General features: G+C 30.1%; 2 protein-coding genes across 3 annotated transcripts in view; one reads left to right on the top strand and one right to left on the bottom strand.

Annotated features, from left to right (window-relative positions):
• Positions 1 to 1,010, bottom strand: part of LOC100785451 (probable leucine-rich repeat receptor-like serine/threonine-protein kinase At3g14840) — a 12,615-nt gene extending 11,605 nt beyond the window's left edge. Inside the window, exons 1-2 of the mRNA XM_006592879.3 lie at positions 752 to 1,010; positions 400 to 571 (exon numbers count right to left, since the gene is read on the bottom strand). Coding sequence (XP_006592942.1) covers positions 400 to 571; positions 752 to 851 — 272 coding nt within the window. The 5' untranslated portion in view covers positions 852 to 1,010. The remainder of the gene's footprint in view (positions 1 to 399; positions 572 to 751) is intronic.
• Positions 1,011 to 5,943: 4,933 nt separating this feature from the next.
• Positions 5,944 to 18,636, top strand: LOC100784920 (probable LRR receptor-like serine/threonine-protein kinase At1g53430). 2 transcript variants are annotated; one of them, XM_014765099.3, is made up of 24 exons: positions 5,944 to 6,195; positions 10,898 to 11,081; positions 11,556 to 11,627; positions 12,222 to 12,293; positions 12,721 to 12,792; positions 12,872 to 12,943; positions 13,095 to 13,166; positions 13,258 to 13,329; positions 13,436 to 13,507; positions 13,635 to 13,706; positions 13,785 to 13,856; positions 14,562 to 14,633; positions 14,780 to 14,845; positions 14,998 to 15,057; positions 15,135 to 15,173; positions 15,264 to 15,310; positions 15,480 to 15,850; positions 15,977 to 16,172; positions 16,257 to 16,394; positions 16,742 to 16,854; positions 16,978 to 17,188; positions 17,268 to 17,505; positions 17,689 to 17,839; positions 18,146 to 18,636. In XM_014765099.3, the coding sequence occupies exons 1-24, from the start codon at positions 6,081 to 6,083 to the stop codon at positions 18,515 to 18,517; spliced, it is 3,021 nt and encodes a 1,006-aa protein (XP_014620585.1). In that variant the 5' UTR covers positions 5,944 to 6,080; the 3' UTR covers positions 18,518 to 18,636. The 2 variants fall into 2 exon arrangements, with proteins under 2 accessions (XP_014620585.1, XP_014620586.1); XM_014765100.3 differs by lacking the exon at positions 13,785 to 13,856.
• The last annotated feature ends 1,210 nt before the right edge of the window (positions 18,637 to 19,846 follow it).

Raw genomic sequence — 19,846 nt, 5'->3', positions numbered from 1 at the left:
TACCTGGCATATGCACAGTTCATTGCAGTCCGAAAATCCAAAAATATATCTATCGAAAAAAATCAATTATTTATTTATTTTATTAGTAAAATTGATTGATTCAGTTCAATTTTTGGTTGATATTTAAAATCAAATCAAACCAATAATATCATAAATCCTTAAAAAATGAAATTTAATAACATTCTCTTTTGTATCTATCCTAATTCAATATGAGAACGAGAGTCTATATATGATAATATATACTTTTTAAAAGTGATTAGTCTTCAAGAAATAATTGTGTGAATGATTTGATATTAAAAGAATTTAATAATTAGTAATTAGTATATAGAAAAAAAATCTAATTACGGTGGTTGGAAAAAAAAAAAAAAAGAACATCACTCAAACGGTAAAGAAACTTACATTGAAACAACATGGCAGAAGTTGTCACCGGGGATAGAGCAATTGCAAGTGACATTGTTCTCTACGGTGTCCACCTTAGGTGTGAACCAGGGATGTTGGCTTGAACATGGGTCTATATCAGTGTCCCATTCCTTCTTACCAAGGATCTTGCCCATATCTTTCAGAGCTTGCACTATACGTATGCAAATTTGAGAGGGTTATCAGCACAGTGCTTAGTAGTTATCTTCCAAACTTTAATTTACCGACACATATATGCATGTCGATCGATATATAGTAGTATTTTTAATTACAAGAATTATGAGAAAAATAAAAAAAAATGGTGTATATACACACACGCACACCATATGCATACCTTCTTCTGGCTGAGTGGTATTGGCTCCAAAAGCAAGTGATGTGAACCATAAGGCAAGGAGTTGAAGGAGGAGAAATTGAGAGGAAGTGACCTTCTTCATGAAGATATTAGGAATGAAAAATAAGTCCAGATCTATTGCATAGACGATAGTGGTAGAGAGTACATGAAGTATATTTGGAATTTGAGGGATGAGGAGAAGTTTAATTGTTTTTGTTAATGAACGCAAAGTGAAGATGACCAAGGCGCTGTTACGAGCAGAACTTTGGAAAAAGGTCCACAAAGAAAAGGGATATAGGATTTAAATCATTAATCAGAAAGGAGGGGTACATATTTTTTAGTCATTGATTATAATTTATTTTTTTAATATTATTGCTTATAATTTTTTTAGTGATTGATTAAAAAAATATTTTTTTAATATTCTCTCACAAAGAAAAAGGTCCACAAAAAAAGTACATACTCTTTTTTTAATATTTTCTTAGTGATTGATTATAATTTATTTAAAAATTAAAAATTTTAATAGATTTTATTTTTCAGTTAATATTTATTTTTCTTAAATTTATTAGAAATTATTTATTTTTAATCAATTTTAATCCATCATAAAAAATATTTAAAAGAGTGTAAAAAGAAAAAGAAAATTACTAACATTATACTTTAAAAAAATAGTTACGATAGACCTAAACAATATTGTCAATCTTGTCGGCTAATTAATGTCTTTTCCGTGGCATTTAATTCGCATGGATGATTTTTATTTGGTGAGAGTGAACGGAGAAAGTACAATAGTTAAAAATAAACTAGCCAGCCAAAGACTTTTCCGAAAGCAAGAAAACCAATGTATGAGACTAGCAAGGTGGCAAAATTTAGAAGAAAGATTTAACAAGGAAAAAGGAAAAAAATTATCTTTGAGATAAACCTACAAATATTTTATAACAGGTTGACAACCTCAACTTTGAGAGACATAAAAAAAAATTATCTTTCACAATTTAAATATATTTTAGGTTCTGATAATCATCAATTTTTTTACTTTATTATAAGATTTCATCTCATCTCCTTTATGTATTAATTCTTTTTTTACTAAAATATCTTTATTAATTTAAATTATAATTAAATGAATAGTATTTTGAATTATCATTTTTCTATCGGAAGATTGAAAATTTTGAATAAACTCTTATCAATATTAAGGATAAAATTTAAAAAATATTATATCTAAAGATAAATTTAATATTAATATCTAAATTAATTAATTTTCTTAATAAGTATAATTTAATAAACTTTTTCTTATAAATAAGGATGAAGGGGTACATAATAATAATAATAATAAGTACGGTTCATTATTATACTTTAAAAAGAACTCGAGTATCTCGTACTTGAATTTTTGATAAAGTATGTAAACTTTGACTTTTATAATTGATCCCTCAAATATTTAACTAAACTTTGGTTTTTATAATTGGTCCCTCGGTTATTTCATTCTGGATCCGTCCCTGCGAGGAATACTGCTGAGTATTCTCAAAGTTGGCTTAGTCAACTTTTTTTTATATATAAAAACCTATTCAAATCCTAAACGTTATAGAGTGTATATACTCTTTTTTATTAAAAGATGAAAATAGTAGTCTCTAAAAAAGTTATATTATAAAATATTTCCAAGTTTATATAGTTGGAACAATTTACCACCAACGATACATAATTGAGCTTCCGCGGGTTCATTAGGTTTTTTCTATGATTTTTCCTTGTTTTGATTTTTCTTTGGCTAACAACCTTAGTTTAATGTGCAGGTCCCTCTAATTTTAGTCAACTTTTTCTTTCTTAAAGCTTTTTCATTTCACTTTCCTTATTTTCTAATTGTATGTAGCAGTTGTTATTTCCACGAACTTCTTTCACTATGGTTGTTGCTAATATATATTTTTTAATAACAAAAACAGAAGTTACAAGGAATAAACCTTTTACTACAGCCGTACCGTGCATGCTGTTAGAACAAAGGAAAATGTGAATGAAAGTTTGAAAAAGAAAAAATTTCAATTCTCATATCGCTCACGATAAATACTTGAATAGTGTTTCACTCCTTATATATACAAAGTTCCTTTCTTCTTTTTTTCTTGCCCTGAAAAGCATTTCCTCAATTTTTCTTTCTCCCTCTCATATTTCAGCCGATGCATAGTGACTTTTTAAGTTAGTGACTTTTTAAGTCATAATTTCGGTGGGTTATAAGAGTGACTTTTTAAGTCATATTTTCGACTTTTTAAGTCTTAATTTCGGTTGGATATAAGAGTGACTTTTTAAGTCATATTTTCGGTTGACTATAATAGTGACTTTTCAAGTCATACTTTTCGGTTGACTATTAGAGTGACTTTTGAAGTCATATTTTTCGGTTGACTTTAGAGTTACTTTTCAAGTCATACAAGAGGGTATAATTCTAGAAAAGATTCCCTCAGTGCAGTGGAATCTTATACAATAATCTGGGTTATTTTATCCTGGGGACGTCTTAGTTGATAGTCTGTTTGCACAATTTTTTGGCAGTGTCACGAAACGTCTTAAAGAAAGCGACATTATTCGTAACTCAACCAATAATTTTTTCGATTTGTCATAAACTATTGTTACAACACATGCCGATTACAATGTTCAAATGTGATTCATGGGAGGGTAGGGAAAGAAAATGAAGCATACGAGTTTAGAATCATAGCCTATAAAAACCATATATTCCTCATGCAGCAATACAGCTACGTACACACTACACAGAACCTTTTTTTTCGTATCATGCTACGATGCAGTATTTGATAATGTAAATGCATTAGCCATTCTTCTGATCAATGCTTTATTCAGTGAAAATATAAATTAAAACAAACGAATTTGCGAGAGTTTTTTAGTATAATTTCATCATATTTTTCATTTAATTGTGTAGAAATTGCACCCAAGTTGTTTTAATATATTTACTTAAGGACACGTTACGTGCATTGAATATTATTGTTACAATTTTCAAATGGTGTTCCCTCAACGCCAAAAGAAATCAAAACCATCCAATAGGTATTAGAACAAAAGAAATCAACGGCGTGGCTGGTTTTGATTTCTCATTGTTTTGATTTTTTCTTTGGCAGCCAACCTTTAATGTGAGGATCCCTCTCATTAATTTTCTTCGTCTTTTTCTTTTTAAGTTGTCTTCATTTTCCATGGTTTCTTATCGTATATGACAGTTTGTTGTCCCCATAAAAAAAAAATCCTTTTTTTTAGAATTGAACAGAAATAGAAGTTACAAGGAATGAACCTATTATTACAGCACATGCCTATTACTGTTATTTTCAAAATAATGTGATTAATGGGAGGGTGGGGAAAGAAAATGAAGGATGCAACTAGCTTAAGAATCATGGCCCGTGTGCGTAGGCATGCAGCTACTCACGAGCCTTTCTCTATATCATGCTAAGATGCAGTATTTGCTAAGGTAACTATTGTATTGGCCATTCTTCTCATGCTTTATTCTGCCAAAAAAAACAAAATAAGAAAATTTACAATACTTTTTTAGTATAATTTCATCCTAATTTTTCTTTTATTTCTGTAGTTATTGCACACCCAAGATATTTTTATGTTACTTAGGAGTTAGGACAAATTTGGCACATTGTATATAGGACTAAAAGAAATTAATCAATTAAGTGTATCCAAATCTCGGTGAACCTTTATGATATAATTCATTTAATTTTTCTAGTTGTAAAAAAAAGAAAAATTAATCAAAGTCATCCACACGTTTCTAAGTGGTGTCAAATGTCTAAGAGCATCTCCAATCTAGATATCAGGGAAGAAGTTTTTCACTCACTTATATTGGGATCTTATTATGTGGTAGAACTCCGATCTAAAAACTTTAGTAAATTTTTAATTACTCCAATTACGTACAACTCCTTAAAGAACTTAAAATAGGTGGGACATATTATCCAGCCCATATTTTGATGAAAATGCGTACAAAGGATATCCAAACCCATATACAAACATAGGGCAAAAACTAGGGCAATGCCACAGTCACTCCCTATATATTGTTTACTGATAAACTATACAGTAACACTGTATAACCAAAAAAATGCATTAAGATCCCTCCCTCTGTAGCCACTTATTATATATATGTGGCTTCCAAATCCAGCATAACAGATACCAACTGCCACGATCACATCATTCACTTTGAGCATCCACCCTTGATCAGCTATATTCCAGATCGAATCACCATGCTCCTTCAGTGTATGCTATATGCACCACATTTTGATGTATACATCTCAAAAATAAACTTTTAATCCATGAATCAAACTCTGCTAAATGTAAACGAATGAAAATTAGTAAGGCACACGCCGTTCGCAAACGGGGAAGTCAAGTCAAGCGATGACTTTAACAGGACCATTATTTTAATAACATTACTCAGACGGGGAAGTCAAGTCAAGCGATGACTTGAACTCTGGACCATTATAATTTATTCTTTTTTATTTCTCATAAAGTATAACAATATTAATATATAGAAAGCATATTTACTGAAATTGTCATTAATTCATATAGGAATAAAATAAATAAATAAATATTGATCCTTTTAAAGTTGATATTTATTCCTATCATTTTTCTATAAAAACAACTTTGTTCATTGTTAATATTTAATTATGAGTGGTTTCTTTGTCAACAATTTTTTTTTTTTTTTGTGTAGGATATTAATGCACACTCCAACTAAAAAGTAGAGTGTATATATATATATATATATATATATATATATATATATATATATATATATATATATATATAACTGTAATAATTATGTGACATTTTTTACTTCAATATAGTTTACAATACTTAATTCTTTACTTCTCGCTTTACTTCTCCTGTCTTTGTAACATTATTTCATAATTTATTTTATGTCTTTTTTATTTCATTTCTCTTCTAATTATGTAAGAAGATTATATAAAAAATAAGAAAAAATATTCAAACCTAAAATTTGATCTTATAAGAATTAAAAACAACATAACTAATGTATTTTCTCAACTAATGAATTAGATCCCTTGACATATATTATTGGTATTTTTTATATTATCAATGATCAATTAAAAATTACTTTACAGATGTTTATTATGAAAATCAACAACTTATTATATATATAATATTTGTGTAATAAATTCAAATAAATAATGTCTTATGTGAGATCCTCTTTTAAATTCTCCTCTTGGCCTTTCTGACTGTATTTAATGTTCAAGCAAAAACATCCCTAGATTCTCATACGTCAGATATTCTTTCCCTCAAACAAAAATAATCTTTAGCAACTCTCTTCTCTCTTTTTGCTACTCCATTCTGAAACTTTCTGATACCGACACACAGCAGGACCATGATGCGGTTTGTGATGTCTTCAAGCTCCAAACGTGTGTCTAAGTGCTTCATTTTTTTGTTCCTGGCTTCCCTACACTTTGGATCCAACGCTCAACTCTTACCACAAGATGAAGGTACTTAATTATTTTCCATTTTATATATTTTTATCTTATGGGTTTTTTATGTGTTAATTATGTCTCTGTGTTGGAAATTTCACTTTTGTAACTTCCGAAACTATAAACTGAAACTGTCTTTTTGCTTTTAACACCAACTTCACAAAGTTTCAACTTTATCCGTTTTAGTGCAAACCCATCTTCCAGAATTTAGTTCTTCAACTTGCATTGTTGCTTCTGTCACAAGATCCATAAGGAAATCGCCAATGTCGTTTTTTTTTTGTTCCCTGCTTCTTCCGTTTACATTTAATTAGTTTTTTTAAGAAGTTCTGCATCTAACTTGGTCAAAAATAAAAATAAATAAATAATTTTCTATTTTTTTAAAAATTTTCTTGGGATTATTTTGGTTCCCGGTGATTGGAAGAGAGAATAAAATGAAAGAAAATTTTGAATTTTTTTTATCTATACCTCAAACTATTTTTTTATTGAACTAAGACTAATTATTCTTGTTTTCTCTTCTACTTATTTTCTTTCTATCATAGAGTTAGGGTTGCTCTCACCTTATATGTTCTATCTTGACACTATCTTTAGTCAATGTGGGACTTGGGTTTTCTAATTCATCCCCTCAAGCCCAACACTCTTTGGATTTGGTGCGTGGTCCTTTTGAATGGATCTAGAATAGACCCTTGATACCAAGAAAAAATCTGGGTCTAACTCAACCCAAAAAGCTAGCTTATATAGTGAAGGTTGTTCTCACTTTATATGTTCTATCTTAACATTATCTCTAGTCAATGTGGAACTTGAGTTTTTTTTAATTGAAGCAAGGGACTTAGATTTTTCTATCTTCTAATTGAAACAAGGGATTTGTATATAAATTCTGGATTTCTTTTGTTGTTGGTGTGACATTTCATGATTTTGGAGTGTTTTTGTGAACTAATGAAATCACACAATTGCTCTTTGCTATACCATGTGTGATGTAAGGTAGCCTCGTCTCTAGAGAACAAAGGGGGCCCATATTCTTTTTATTTTATTATTGGTGAGACCCACCCTTGGTTGCAATTGTATTTTTAATAAATGAGTCATGCTGGTAACTAGTCATAATAAGAATTCAGAATACATATTTTTTACTAAGTGTATTTGATTTTTATTTCTTTAATCAATGTCGCAGCATTGATTAGTATTGTAATATCTGTTATTGTAGCCAACCCAAGGCATGAATCGTACATCTAAGATATAAGATATTTATAGCTTGTATTTTATATTTATTTTATTATTGGAAAGATCGTTTTTTACAATTTCGAAAACCTGGGATTGGTAAGCCTACACAGGTGTGCCCTTGATAGCTGTTTTTGAAAAACGATAAAAGTCCTCTTTGGTTAGGCTGGTGCTTGGAGGAAAATAAGATCAACGTAAGACCCAGAGAAGTGTGGGCTAGTAAAAATCTTAAGTGTTCGGCATAATATCCAGAAAATCGATAAGGATCTTGTATATTTGTTCTTCAAAAAAAAAAAAAAGAGATTTTGGGTTCATCATATTCTATATTTTTCTAAAATAAGATAACTTACCGTGTTCACTTGAGAAGTACCCTCTATCCATCTAATTTGATCTTTTTCTTCTGCATATCGCTTACTTTTAACCGCTTACTATTAACTGTTATTGATTACTCTTAACTGTACATTTATTTACTTGTTTTAATATAATATAAATCTAACTAGGAGGCACTGCCACCTTTGCTGATTTATATTATTCTTACTATTCATTTTATATTCTTTCACCGTTTATATAGACTTTTCGGTACCTCTTATTTAAATCTAACTAGGAGGCATTGCCCCCTTTGCTTATTTATATTATTCTTACTATTTATTTCATATTCTGTCACCGTTTATATAGGCTTCTCGATACCTCTTTGGTATGAGAGCCTTTACATTAGCTCTGGATAGACATTACGATATAATTAATAATAATAACTCTGATAACAAACTTTCGATAAAATCTTTTGAAGATTTATCTGAAACCTTAGACAACTTAACAAAAATACAAAATTTATTGTTTAACAAAATAAAAACATTAGAAAATAAAATTAACGATATTTTGAATACTCTTAAAACTAAAGACTAACAAATTCGCTTATCTACAAACAAACTCAACAAAATTACAACACAGCTTTCTAAAATTATCTTGGAAAAACAACAAGCCAAACTTCGACTAAATTCGTTTTAGCAAAGCCTAGAAAATGAGGACAATACCATTTACCGGAACCTCACAAACAGTCTCAGGACACAATCCTGTTAATGAATCTATAAATCAACATCCTAGAATCCTAGATAGATTCTTTAGGACAAATTCTCGAACCAGACAACTGGAACAAATAATAGATATAGAATCCAATGTTGATATTGGATCAAATTCTAGGATAGACTCTCTTAATCCTAGACAATTATATAACCTAAATTGACTGACCTCAGATAGAATTAGCTTATACAGATATAGAAGGATTAATGATTTTCATCTTCCTAACAGAAGACATGAGATTATCAGATTAATCTCAGAATAAACAGGACGACAACTCCTTAATACAAATAAAAGATATGTACACCTAGGATTAATTGTCATAGGTGTAAGGTCTCTAACAAGTTCCTTCATAGGAGTTGAAGCTTTTGTAGTGCTCTATGATCAAAAGTTTAGAGATAATAATTCTCTAAGTCATACATCTTTTTTACCAAGTGTATTTGATTTTTATTCCTTTAACCAATGTCGCATCATTGATTAGTATTGTAATATTTATTATTGTAGCCAACTCAAGACATGAATCATGCATATGAGACATAAGATATTTATAGTTTGTATTCTATATTTATTTTATTATTAAGAAGACCGTTTTTTGTAATTGCCTTACAGGACTTTTGAATAAATATTTTTCACTAAGTATTTTATTTTATTCTTTAATCATTATCACATCATTTATTAGCATTTATAATATCTGTAATTGTATCCATCTTCAGGAAATCATATGTAGTTGACATAAGACATTAGTAATTTATGACTGAAATATGTTCACCACATATTACAATTTACAGCTGTGGAGCAAGTCACGAGGATGAAAATTTGTTAAATAAAGTGAGGGCAAATTGGTAATATAAAGGCCATGTGATAGTTGTCTAGATGTCAGAAAGACAGTGTGGCTGATCGTATACGTTCCTTTTTTAGATTTTTGCCCTTTTGGTGTAAGCAGCAGTAAGGATCGCTTAAGCTTTAGGTCCATACAAAATTTATTAGCTTTTATGAAACAAAATAAATCACATTGATAAAAAAAACCCACATATTTTCACAAAAAAAACTAATATATCTCTCTCATTTGAAGGAAAAAAAATCTTAAAATTCACCTTACGTCTCACTAACTCTTGGACGGATCCTGATAGTTTTACAAAGACATGATTTTAATTTTACTTTTATCACTATTTCGGTATGAGAGAAGTTTCGGTGCCTTACTAGTCACCAGCACGCCAACAATTAATAGGGAAATGTCATTTCTACCCACCTGCTCCATTATTAGGGTATCTTTAGGTTGTATTTTTATTTTCTAAAAACTGTTTATATTTTTAAAAGATTAAAATTTTAAAAATATATTTGGTTTGATTTTTTATTTTTTCTTTCGAGAGATAAAAATATTAAAAATATGTTTTCAAAAGAAAATATTTTTTAGATTTATTTAAAATTACATTTTTTGTCATCGTATTTTCATTTTACTAAAATAAGATTATTGGTTTCAATTGAAAATAAGATTTTTTTTTGTTTTTAATTTTTGGTTCGTTTAGAAAAATATTTTCACTAAAAATGTTTTTAAAAATTCAACCAAATACATTTTCATCACCATTTTTATTTCTAGTGAAAATAAAAACAAAAGACAACCAAATCAAATATCCCTTAATTTTTTCCAATCCTATTCACATTTCACATGCGAAAGAGAGTAAAAAGAATTAAATATTTGGCTCATAAAAATCAAGGCTGCAACAGAAGAAAGTAAATTAAAGGAGACAAACAGAAAGTTAAAAAAAAATGTGATAGATGGATTTTGATAAATAGATAGGTGAGTCAAATTGTGTGCCAACACGTTCTAATAGTTCTTTATTTTAGGATAAACATGGCATAATTGTCAATGTAATGATTAGTCATATGATTTGTACCCCTAAAACCATATCGATTTCTCCAGCTTAAGGTTTAGTTATCTTTATTGTGGACGGTACGATGATCATGTTTTACTTATTATTGACGGTTTGTTATAATGATACTACTCTAATAGGACTAGATGGATGCTGCATGGGGTTCATATGACAAGTGTTGACAATAAAAAATTAGGAAAAAGATTAGCTTTGCATGTATGCAAAGTTCAATTTTTTCTTATATTTATTGCCCGCCTTGTTTGACTTAGTCAAATTAATGGATATAAAGATAGCATCGTGCTCAAATTGTTGAGGCTATTGACTAGAGTTGCAATGGGCTTATGCATATGTTTGCTAATGAAAGCTTTTGACCACAAGAGTTTTGCTAAAGCTTGTGCTTGTTAAAATATGAGTAGGTCACAATCTAGAATTTACCTAAATTGACATAGTATTATTTTACAGTTCTTCTTTTGAAAAGATTATAGATCTTAATACCAGAAATATAAGATGCATGTAGCCTGAGAATAAAACTAATTAATTTATTTGCCTTCTATATGTTGCAGTGAAATTGCTACAAGCAATATCAGACAAGGTAGAGAACCTGAATTGGAAAGTTACACAACATTCTTGCAACGGGGATAGAGGATTTGATAACAGGAACATTTCAAGGGATAAGTCTCAAATCATAAGGAATGTCACGTGTGATTGCTCTTTCAACAATAACACTACTTGCCATGTGACATCAATGTAAGCTTTTTTTCAAACCCCCCTTACTAGTGTCTTCTACAGTTGGATTTTGTGCAACTTAGACAATTTGTTATTGACACCAATAGGCAATAGTGTGAGTTCGTGAAAAAAAAAATTATAATGAAACTAATATGTTTTTTTTAAGGCATAATGAAACTAACATGTGAAAGATGTTACCTTTGGTTACTTTTTTTTTTTTTTTTGAGATGATAATATAGATGTGGAGTATCACCAGTTTTTTTAATGAATAATCTTCTTGAGGGAACATTGATCACCTTTAGTAGAGTCTTTTCTCTCAATTATAATTTTTATTTTTTTATCCATAAAACTTGAACCCGAAATCTTATTTAAGGGGACCAAGCCCAATACGACTTGGACCATTGATCACCTTTGGTTACTTTACATTCATTCGTATTTAATAAATTTAAAAAGAATATTCATTTGAGAATTCTAATTTAACACATTGGCTGACAGTGCGCTCAAGGGTCTCAATATATCTGGACCTATACCCGATGAATTTGGAAATTTAACTCGACTAGAAATACTGTAAGTGGTTATAAATTCTTTTTGTCTCTTACTTTTTTAGTTGTATGTTCATAAATGCTGCTCTGTTATAGAAAATATTGATTAACCATGTCCGTAACTGTTGTAGTCACAAATGAGGGAGTTACTATGCTATCCTTTTGGGTATGCTAATCAGGTGGGATCAATGTTAAGCATTTACTGATACCCAATTTCTTAATAAATAAATGCCAAAAAAATGGTAAAATATAACTAACAATTAATGAAGTAATGAAAAACTCGACCAAATAAGAAAATAAAACTATAAACACTAATCAACTAACCAATGAGGCAATGAGGTCTAGCTGAATTGGTTGAATAGGACACATGAGTTATTATAAACTTTCTGGTACTGTCTTTGATTTCAACCGATAAAAAAAACTATGGATTGTAGAGAAAAGCCCCACCATGCATGCTGTTATACAAATATGAATGGTGAATTGCAATATTTGTAGTGTTATTTTGTCATTAGTAGTATACATTCTAGTTCTTTTTTATGAAAGTCAAAACATTATTAACTTCATGAAATGCAAAGGAATCTACTTTGAAATAACTAACTGAAACTTTTATACTGAGCAGTGATCTCACTTGGAATAATTTCAATGGCTCAATTCCAAAAAGCCTTGGACGCCTCTCATCAGTTGTCAATCTGTAAGTCATCATTACCTATGCATCTGTGTGTTTTCATCTTGCTTGCTCTATTTGTGAGGCATGTTCTTCATTTGTTAACTAAGAACCTTTGCGACTGTCTTTTTTTTTTCCTTCTTGCAATTGAGTTTAGTTTTCATAAATTGTAAGTGCAAAATTTTTTACATTGTTAACCCATTAGAAATCACCCTAAATAAGGCTTTGGTTTTTAAGAGTCAAATGGCGTGGTGTGATCTACGTAGCCGACAACCAACTAGAAATCGCCCAGGATATAGTTTTAAAATACTTATTACAGAAGTCAATAATCTTACCAACAACCTATAATTGGATGATAGTGTAAAATCTTTTATACTGTCATTGCATTTTAATTAAAAAAAATCCTAAATGGGGTTTGCATGATTCCTCACAGTACAATTGCTACATGCTTCAGGTCACTTTTGGGAAATCGACTTACTGGTTCAATTCCCTCAGAAATTGGTGACATGGCTAGTCTGCAAGAACTGTAAGCGTTTGAGAAAACTATGATGCCAATTGATTAAAACTGGAGGTGGAATAATTATATTTGTAATCCATGTTTACAGGAATTTGGAAGATAATCAACTTGAGGGACCTCTTCCCCAGAGCCTTGGAAAAATGAGCAACTTGCTGAGATTGTGAGACTATTTGTTTCATTTTTTTAATTTCATTTGATTTACATAATCAATTTAAATCATTAATTTGTCTCCATATTATCTACAATTTCTTACTGTTTTCTCCACACATCCCTAACTCCTTTTTTTTCACTTTAACTAAATGAATCTACAGACTTCTTTCTGCAAATAATTTCACAGGGATAATACCAGATACATATGGAAATCTAAAGAATCTCACTCAGTTGTAAGTGATTTAATGTGATGCAATTTTTTTCCCTTGGTCTTGATTTTCTGTCTGTTAAATTGTTAAATAACACAACATTTTCTGCATGCAGTAGGATAGATGGGAGCAGTTTATCTGGGAAAATACCCAGTTTTATTGGGAACTGGACCAAACTTGATAGATTGTGAGTCTAAATTTTGGTTCATCCATGACCTTTTCTCAGTTGAAGAATAAAATAAAGTTATATCATGATTAACTTGCATTGTATTATCTAAGAAAACTTTTTGTAGGGATTTGCAGGGCACATCCTTGGACGGCCCAATTCCTTCTGTCATATCTTACTTGACAAATTTGACAGAATTGTGAGCACTTTGTCCTTTTAAGAGTATTCCAAATTATTACATTTTGTGTGCATTTTACAGTGGTAATGGAATGCAATCTCTTATAATGGAACATTTTCATTTCATTGATGACACATTTATATATCAGGAGGATATCTGATTTGAAGGGACCAACTATGACATTTCCTAATCTGAAGAATTTGAAACTTTTGCTAAGACTGTGAGTTGAAACCTTCACTGCTCTTACGCGAAGAACTATATAATTCATTTAGGCTTCTATCATATTTCTGTTACTCAGGGAATTGAGGAATTGCTTAATAACTGGTCCCATTCCAAACTACATTGGAGAAATAAAAAGTTTGAAAACCATGTAAGTTGCATCAAAAGTATATAACTAGCTATATATTCTTTAGTTTTTTTATCTACCTGTTTACCAATCTCATTATTATCTATTTAATTTTAGTATACAAAAACACATTCTAATTTTAGTTGGATCATGACGCAATTAAGGATTTAGAAGTCACTCTGTAATAATATGATCCTTTTATCATCTCCATTTCTACAGTATGTGTTTATTTTAATTTTGCACCTATATTGTTAGGTAGCACCTTTTCTCCCTCTATTCTTCATTAGATAAAGTTTATGAGTATGGAATTTCTACATTATAAAGATCAGGATTTAGGAAATAATTTGAATCCAATTAATTTTGTGATTAACACTTCTTTGCCCATCTGGTAATCAACTATTGTTAGATATTTTTCAAGACTTATTTTTGGACACTCTTCATCTGTTTGTGTAATCAATGGGGGCATGTCCTTTAAGGTGATTGTGATTTGTTGTTTAGTTATACCAGTATAATGACAATATAACTACCAAGGATGTGGATATAAATTTTAGTATGCATCATCTGTGCAAATTATTATCTGCAATATTGTGTTTCAAAATGCCAGCAAAAAGAGAAAAAAGTTAAAAATGATTGGAAACTTGAAATTACCTCCATTACATTTTGTTCTTAGAATTTGGAAGTAGCATGTGCCATTACTACATCATAGTCATTTCCTATTTTCTCTTTCAGAGATCTGAGCTCCAACATGTTAACAGGTTCAATCCCAGATTCATTTCAGGATTTGGGAAATCTAAATTACTTGTAAGTGTGTATTTTCATTTGCCAGCAAGAAGATTAACCGACAGGATGTGAATGTTTATATTAATTTGATCTCAAGAATGTTGGTTGCTTTTTCTCAACTTATTTTTTTTCTGATATAATGAGACACATATTCATGATGGATGCAGGTTTCTGACTAACAATTCTCTAAGTGGACCAATTCCTGATTGGATACTGAGCATAAAACAGCAAATGTAAGCATATCTCCTTGAATTTTTTCGACCCCTTTAATTGCATACTTTAGATGCACTTGGTCGAAATTTAGCTTATACTTTTCCTTATGCTTAGTCTTTAGTTAGCACTCATTAAATTATGAAATTTATTCTCACCTTATGTTCTCTGTCAGTGATTTATCTTTGAACAATTTCACAAAGACTTCAGCAAATAATTGCCAAAGGCCGGATCTGTAAGCTTCTTTTTGTATACAAATTATTTAAGCATTTCACCTATGTCAATACTAAGCATGGTATTATCATTGAACAGGAACTTAGCTTCAAGCCTCTCTCGCACAGCAAGCACTTCGTATGTTCCTTCTTGTGGACTAGTTTTAGTTCTATAATATCAGATATGAATCATCAGTTGAAACTAATATTATATCTTTATATCTTGTAGAATATCTTGTTTGAAGATGGGCCAACCTTGTTCAGGAAAACCCCAGTGTGAGTGTCTAGACTTAGATAACCATTATTGTTTTTTGAAATTTAGAAATTAGAAGTAACATGTATGGGAACAAGTTTTGTTTTTTTGTTTTTCTTTATTTCCCTGCTTTTCATTAAGCATATTCATTTTTCTTGATAAATTATTCACTTTCACTGTGTCTCTCTGCAGTTCATTCACTGTTCATAAACTGTGGAGGACCTGAAACAAAGTTTGAGGGCAATGAATATGAAGCTGACCTCAGTCCACTTGGCATTTCAAACTATGTTCCTGGTAATAGTGGCAAATGGGCTTATAGCAGCACTGGAGTATATCTAGGAAATGCAAAAGCTGATTATATAGCAACAAATCAGCTTTCTTTGGATATTAATGGCCCTGATTACTACCACACAGCCCGCATAGCTCCTCTGTATCTTAATTACTATGGCCTTTGTATGCTGAACGGCAATTATAAAGTGAAACTTCATTTTGCTGAGATAGCATTCTCTGATGACCAATCATATTGCAACCTTGGAAAGCGTGTATTCGATGTATCAATTCAAGTGAGTAAATCAAGCAAACAATGTTACATTTTTTTTGTTTCTCCAAAAATTTTACTCATATTTTGTATCTGGTTCTCCAATAACACGAGTTCTAAAGGTCATATTTTCATTACTGTACAATTACAGGGTTTTAAATATCTGAAAGATTTTAACATTGCGAAAGAAGCTGGTGGAGTTGGTAAGGGAATCACTAGGGAGTTTAATGTTAATGTTACAGAAAGCACCTTGGAAATCCACTTATCCTGGGCAGGAAAAGGAACTAATGCCATTCCTATAATAGGTGTATATGGACCTCTCATATCTGCTATCACTGTGACCCCAAGTAAGTAGTTTTCATAATATTGGTGTCCTCTCTTTCAAATACCTTGTCCTTTCATGTTCTGTAAGCATTTCCACTTTGTTGTAGACTTTAAAGTTTATGCACATGGGTTCTCTACTGGAACAATTGTTGGAATTGTTGCTGGGGCATGTGTGATTGTCATATTGATGCTCTTTGCTCTTTGGAAGATGGGTTTCCTTTGTCAGAAAGATCAAACAGACCAAGGTAAGATTGAAGTCCAAATTAAGCAGGCAGTTACAACCCTTATGATTTGGTTTTTGATATTACAAAGTTCAGATTGGTTTGCAGTCAAGCATGATGCATATACATCTATTAGAATCTTGGAATATACTAATAGACATGAATATTTTTATAAATATTAATAGTAGATTATATAACAACTTGAAATTTATTGCAGAGATCTAAATTGTGGTAATTTTAAGGTAACCGAAAATGCACACTTGGTTTCTCAAAAACAATTCTCTGATTTCTCTCTTTCTGTATCTCTATCATCTCTCTTTCTTTTCAATTATACATTTTATTTCTGAGTAGCTACATCTACCTTGTTGCAGAACTTCTAGGTCTGAAAACAGGTTATTTCAGTTTAAGACAAATTAAAGCTGCTACTAATAACTTTGACCCAGCAAATAAGATAGGTGAAGGAGGCTTTGGACCAGTATTCAAGGTAAATTTGATAGATTATAATCATCTTAAGCAGTATGAAGTTTTGAAACATTGGGGTTAAGTCTTTTTATCCCCAATATTTTTAAAAATGAAAACATGGTACTAAAGATACTGCTATTCACAGGGTGTACTATCAGATGGTGCTGTGATTGCTGTTAAGCAGCTCTCCTCCAAATCAAAGCAAGGGAATCGTGAATTCATCAATGAAATAGGCATGATATCTGCTTTGCAGCATCCAAACCTTGTGAAACTTTATGGCTGCTGCATTGAAGGAAACCAGCTGCTGCTAGTATATCAGTACATGGAGAACAATAGTCTTGCTCGTGCACTTTTTGGTAAATGCTTCATGAACATCTTTGGCTGTGTATGCCGCTACCAAGTTAAAATCTAACTGAAAAGGTTTTCCTTTTCTAGGTAAAGAACATGAGAGGATGCAATTGGACTGGCCCAGAAGAATGCAAATTTGTCTGGGTATAGCAAAGGGCTTAGCTTATCTTCATGAGGAATCAAGGTTGAAAATAGTGCACAGGGATATTAAGGCAACCAATGTCTTACTTGATAAACATCTGCATGCCAAGATCTCTGACTTTGGTTTAGCCAAACTTGATGAAGAAGAGAATACTCATATCAGCACAAGAATAGCTGGGACAATGTTAGTACTATGCCACAGCATTTCCTGTTTGAATCCTAGACTTTGTTCATCATTAATAGGCTTGCAGTGTTATCCACGATATATCTATAGCTTGCATTTATAATCATTTAAATAATTAAAAAATACACATTTCATTGATTTGTGAAATCACTGACACAAGGGTATTAAATGTTTTCTTATCAGTGGTTACATGGCTCCTGAGTATGCTATGAGGGGTTACTTGACTGACAAAGCAGATGTCTATAGCTTTGGAATTGTAGCTTTAGAGATTGTTAGTGGAAAGAGCAACACAAATTATAGGCCAAAGGAGGAGTTTGTATATCTTTTAGATTGGGTAAGTTACACTTCTGTGTTTTCGATAGATTGAAGTGGGAGCATCTGGGGTGCATAATACACAAATTATCCTGTCATCGTCACAAAATTTACCTAGTTCAATATTTTCAAAGTATCTTGCCTTTTTCATCTATATCCAAGTCTTCATGCCATTCATCTCCTACTATAATAAGGATTGAGGATAATTTGATACTTTAAATATAAGTAGGGCTATACTTATCTTTTTTCTTATTTTGTGCTTTCCTTTCTTGTTTCCCTGTTATTGTTTGCTTGAATTTCTAATACTATTTGTTGCATGTCATTGAAGGCCTATGTTCTCCAAGAGCAAGGAAACCTTCTGGAGCTGGTGGATCCAAGTCTTGGTTCAAAGTACTCCTCAGAAGAGGCCATGAGAATGCTGCTGTTAGCACTCTTGTGCACCAACCCTTCTCCCACTCTTAGACCATGTATGTCATCAGTAGTGAGCATGCTTGAGGGAAAAACTCCAATTCAAGCACCAATAATTAAACGCGGTGACAGTGCAGAAGATGTAAGATTTAAAGCCTTTGAGATGCTATCACAAGACAGTCAAACTCATGTCTCTTCTGCATTCTCAGAAGAAAGTATAGAGCAAAGAAGCAAATCAATGGGGGGACCATGGCTTGACTCCTCCATATCACTTCCAAGTAGAATTGATTAGGCTTCAACCGATCAACTTATTAGATATTCCAATTATGTGTGATTTGCAAGTCGGGGAAGTTAACTCATTAAATTTTAATTCATAGTTGCTTGCTATATGTATGGTGGTTTAAAGGCTATTAATGGAGGTTTCCAACAAAAGGGGTAATTTCATTTGGAATTTTATTAAATGGGGATATTTTTTAATTAATTTTCAAATGAGGTAAGTCATAAATTATTTTACTATTTTTAGGTATGAAATAATAAAAAAATTCATGACTTTGAATTTTTGTCAATAGTGAAGTTTTAAAAAATTTAACTATTTTTATTTATTTTTGTGATTATTTATATAAAATTTTAAATTTTTTTTACTTAAAATTCATTTAATAAAGAATTTTATAATTAATATGTTTAATCCAATTATTTTTATTTTTATTATTAACCATTAATTATTATTTTTAATTAATATTTTCTTAATCAATAATAATTAGATAAAATGAATAATGAATTATTTGTAGATTATTAAATTATATTGTTTAGATTCCTTTTCGTTTCTAAATTTAATAAATAATATTTATTTACAAAATAAAATATAAAATATATTAAATAAAATAGGAGAAAAATGAACTTGCATTAAACACTTAGTGTACACAACAGTATGAAAGAAAAATAGGATGTTAGAAACACTATAAGATGAAATATAACATTATAAAAGAAAAACAAAAAAATATTCATTGTTTTTGTAAATACATTTTTTATATTAATTAAAAAATATATTAAAATAAGAATGTTAGAAGAAACGAGAACTAGAGAAAAATAAATTTATATCAAAGAGTTATCGTACATGATAATATAACAAATTTAAAGTCATAAATTATAAAAATAATAATTTCATTATAATTATTATTTGAACGACTTTAAAGTTGTAAGTTATAAAAAAATATTAATTATATTTATTTTTAATTTTAAAAAATTAAACAATGAAATATAAAATTATATTAAAACAATATTAAAGTTTTAAATTATAAAAAAATATTTTAATTATAATTATTATTTAAATGACTTTAAATTTTTAAGTTATAAAAATATTCATTACAATTATTTTAAATTTTAAAAGAATTAAATAATAAAGTATAAAATTATAATTAAAACGATTCTAAAGTCATTCAAAATTAATTTTAAAAAATAATCACAACTTTAAAGTTGTAGAAATTTTATGACTTTATATAAATAATTTAAAAAATTAAAATCATTGGACTTTATATAAATACTTCTACCTCAACAGCTAAAGCAATAAAAGGCAAAACAACATCATAAACTAAATTAATTAAGTTAATAACTTGGTCACCTA

The sequence above is a fragment of the Glycine max genome, chromosome 12 (assembly GCF_000004515.6).
Source record: "Glycine max cultivar Williams 82 chromosome 12, Glycine_max_v4.0, whole genome shotgun sequence".
NCBI lineage: Eukaryota > Viridiplantae > Streptophyta > Magnoliopsida > Fabales > Fabaceae > Glycine > Glycine max.
This window is presented reverse-complemented; position numbering and strand designations above follow the sequence as displayed.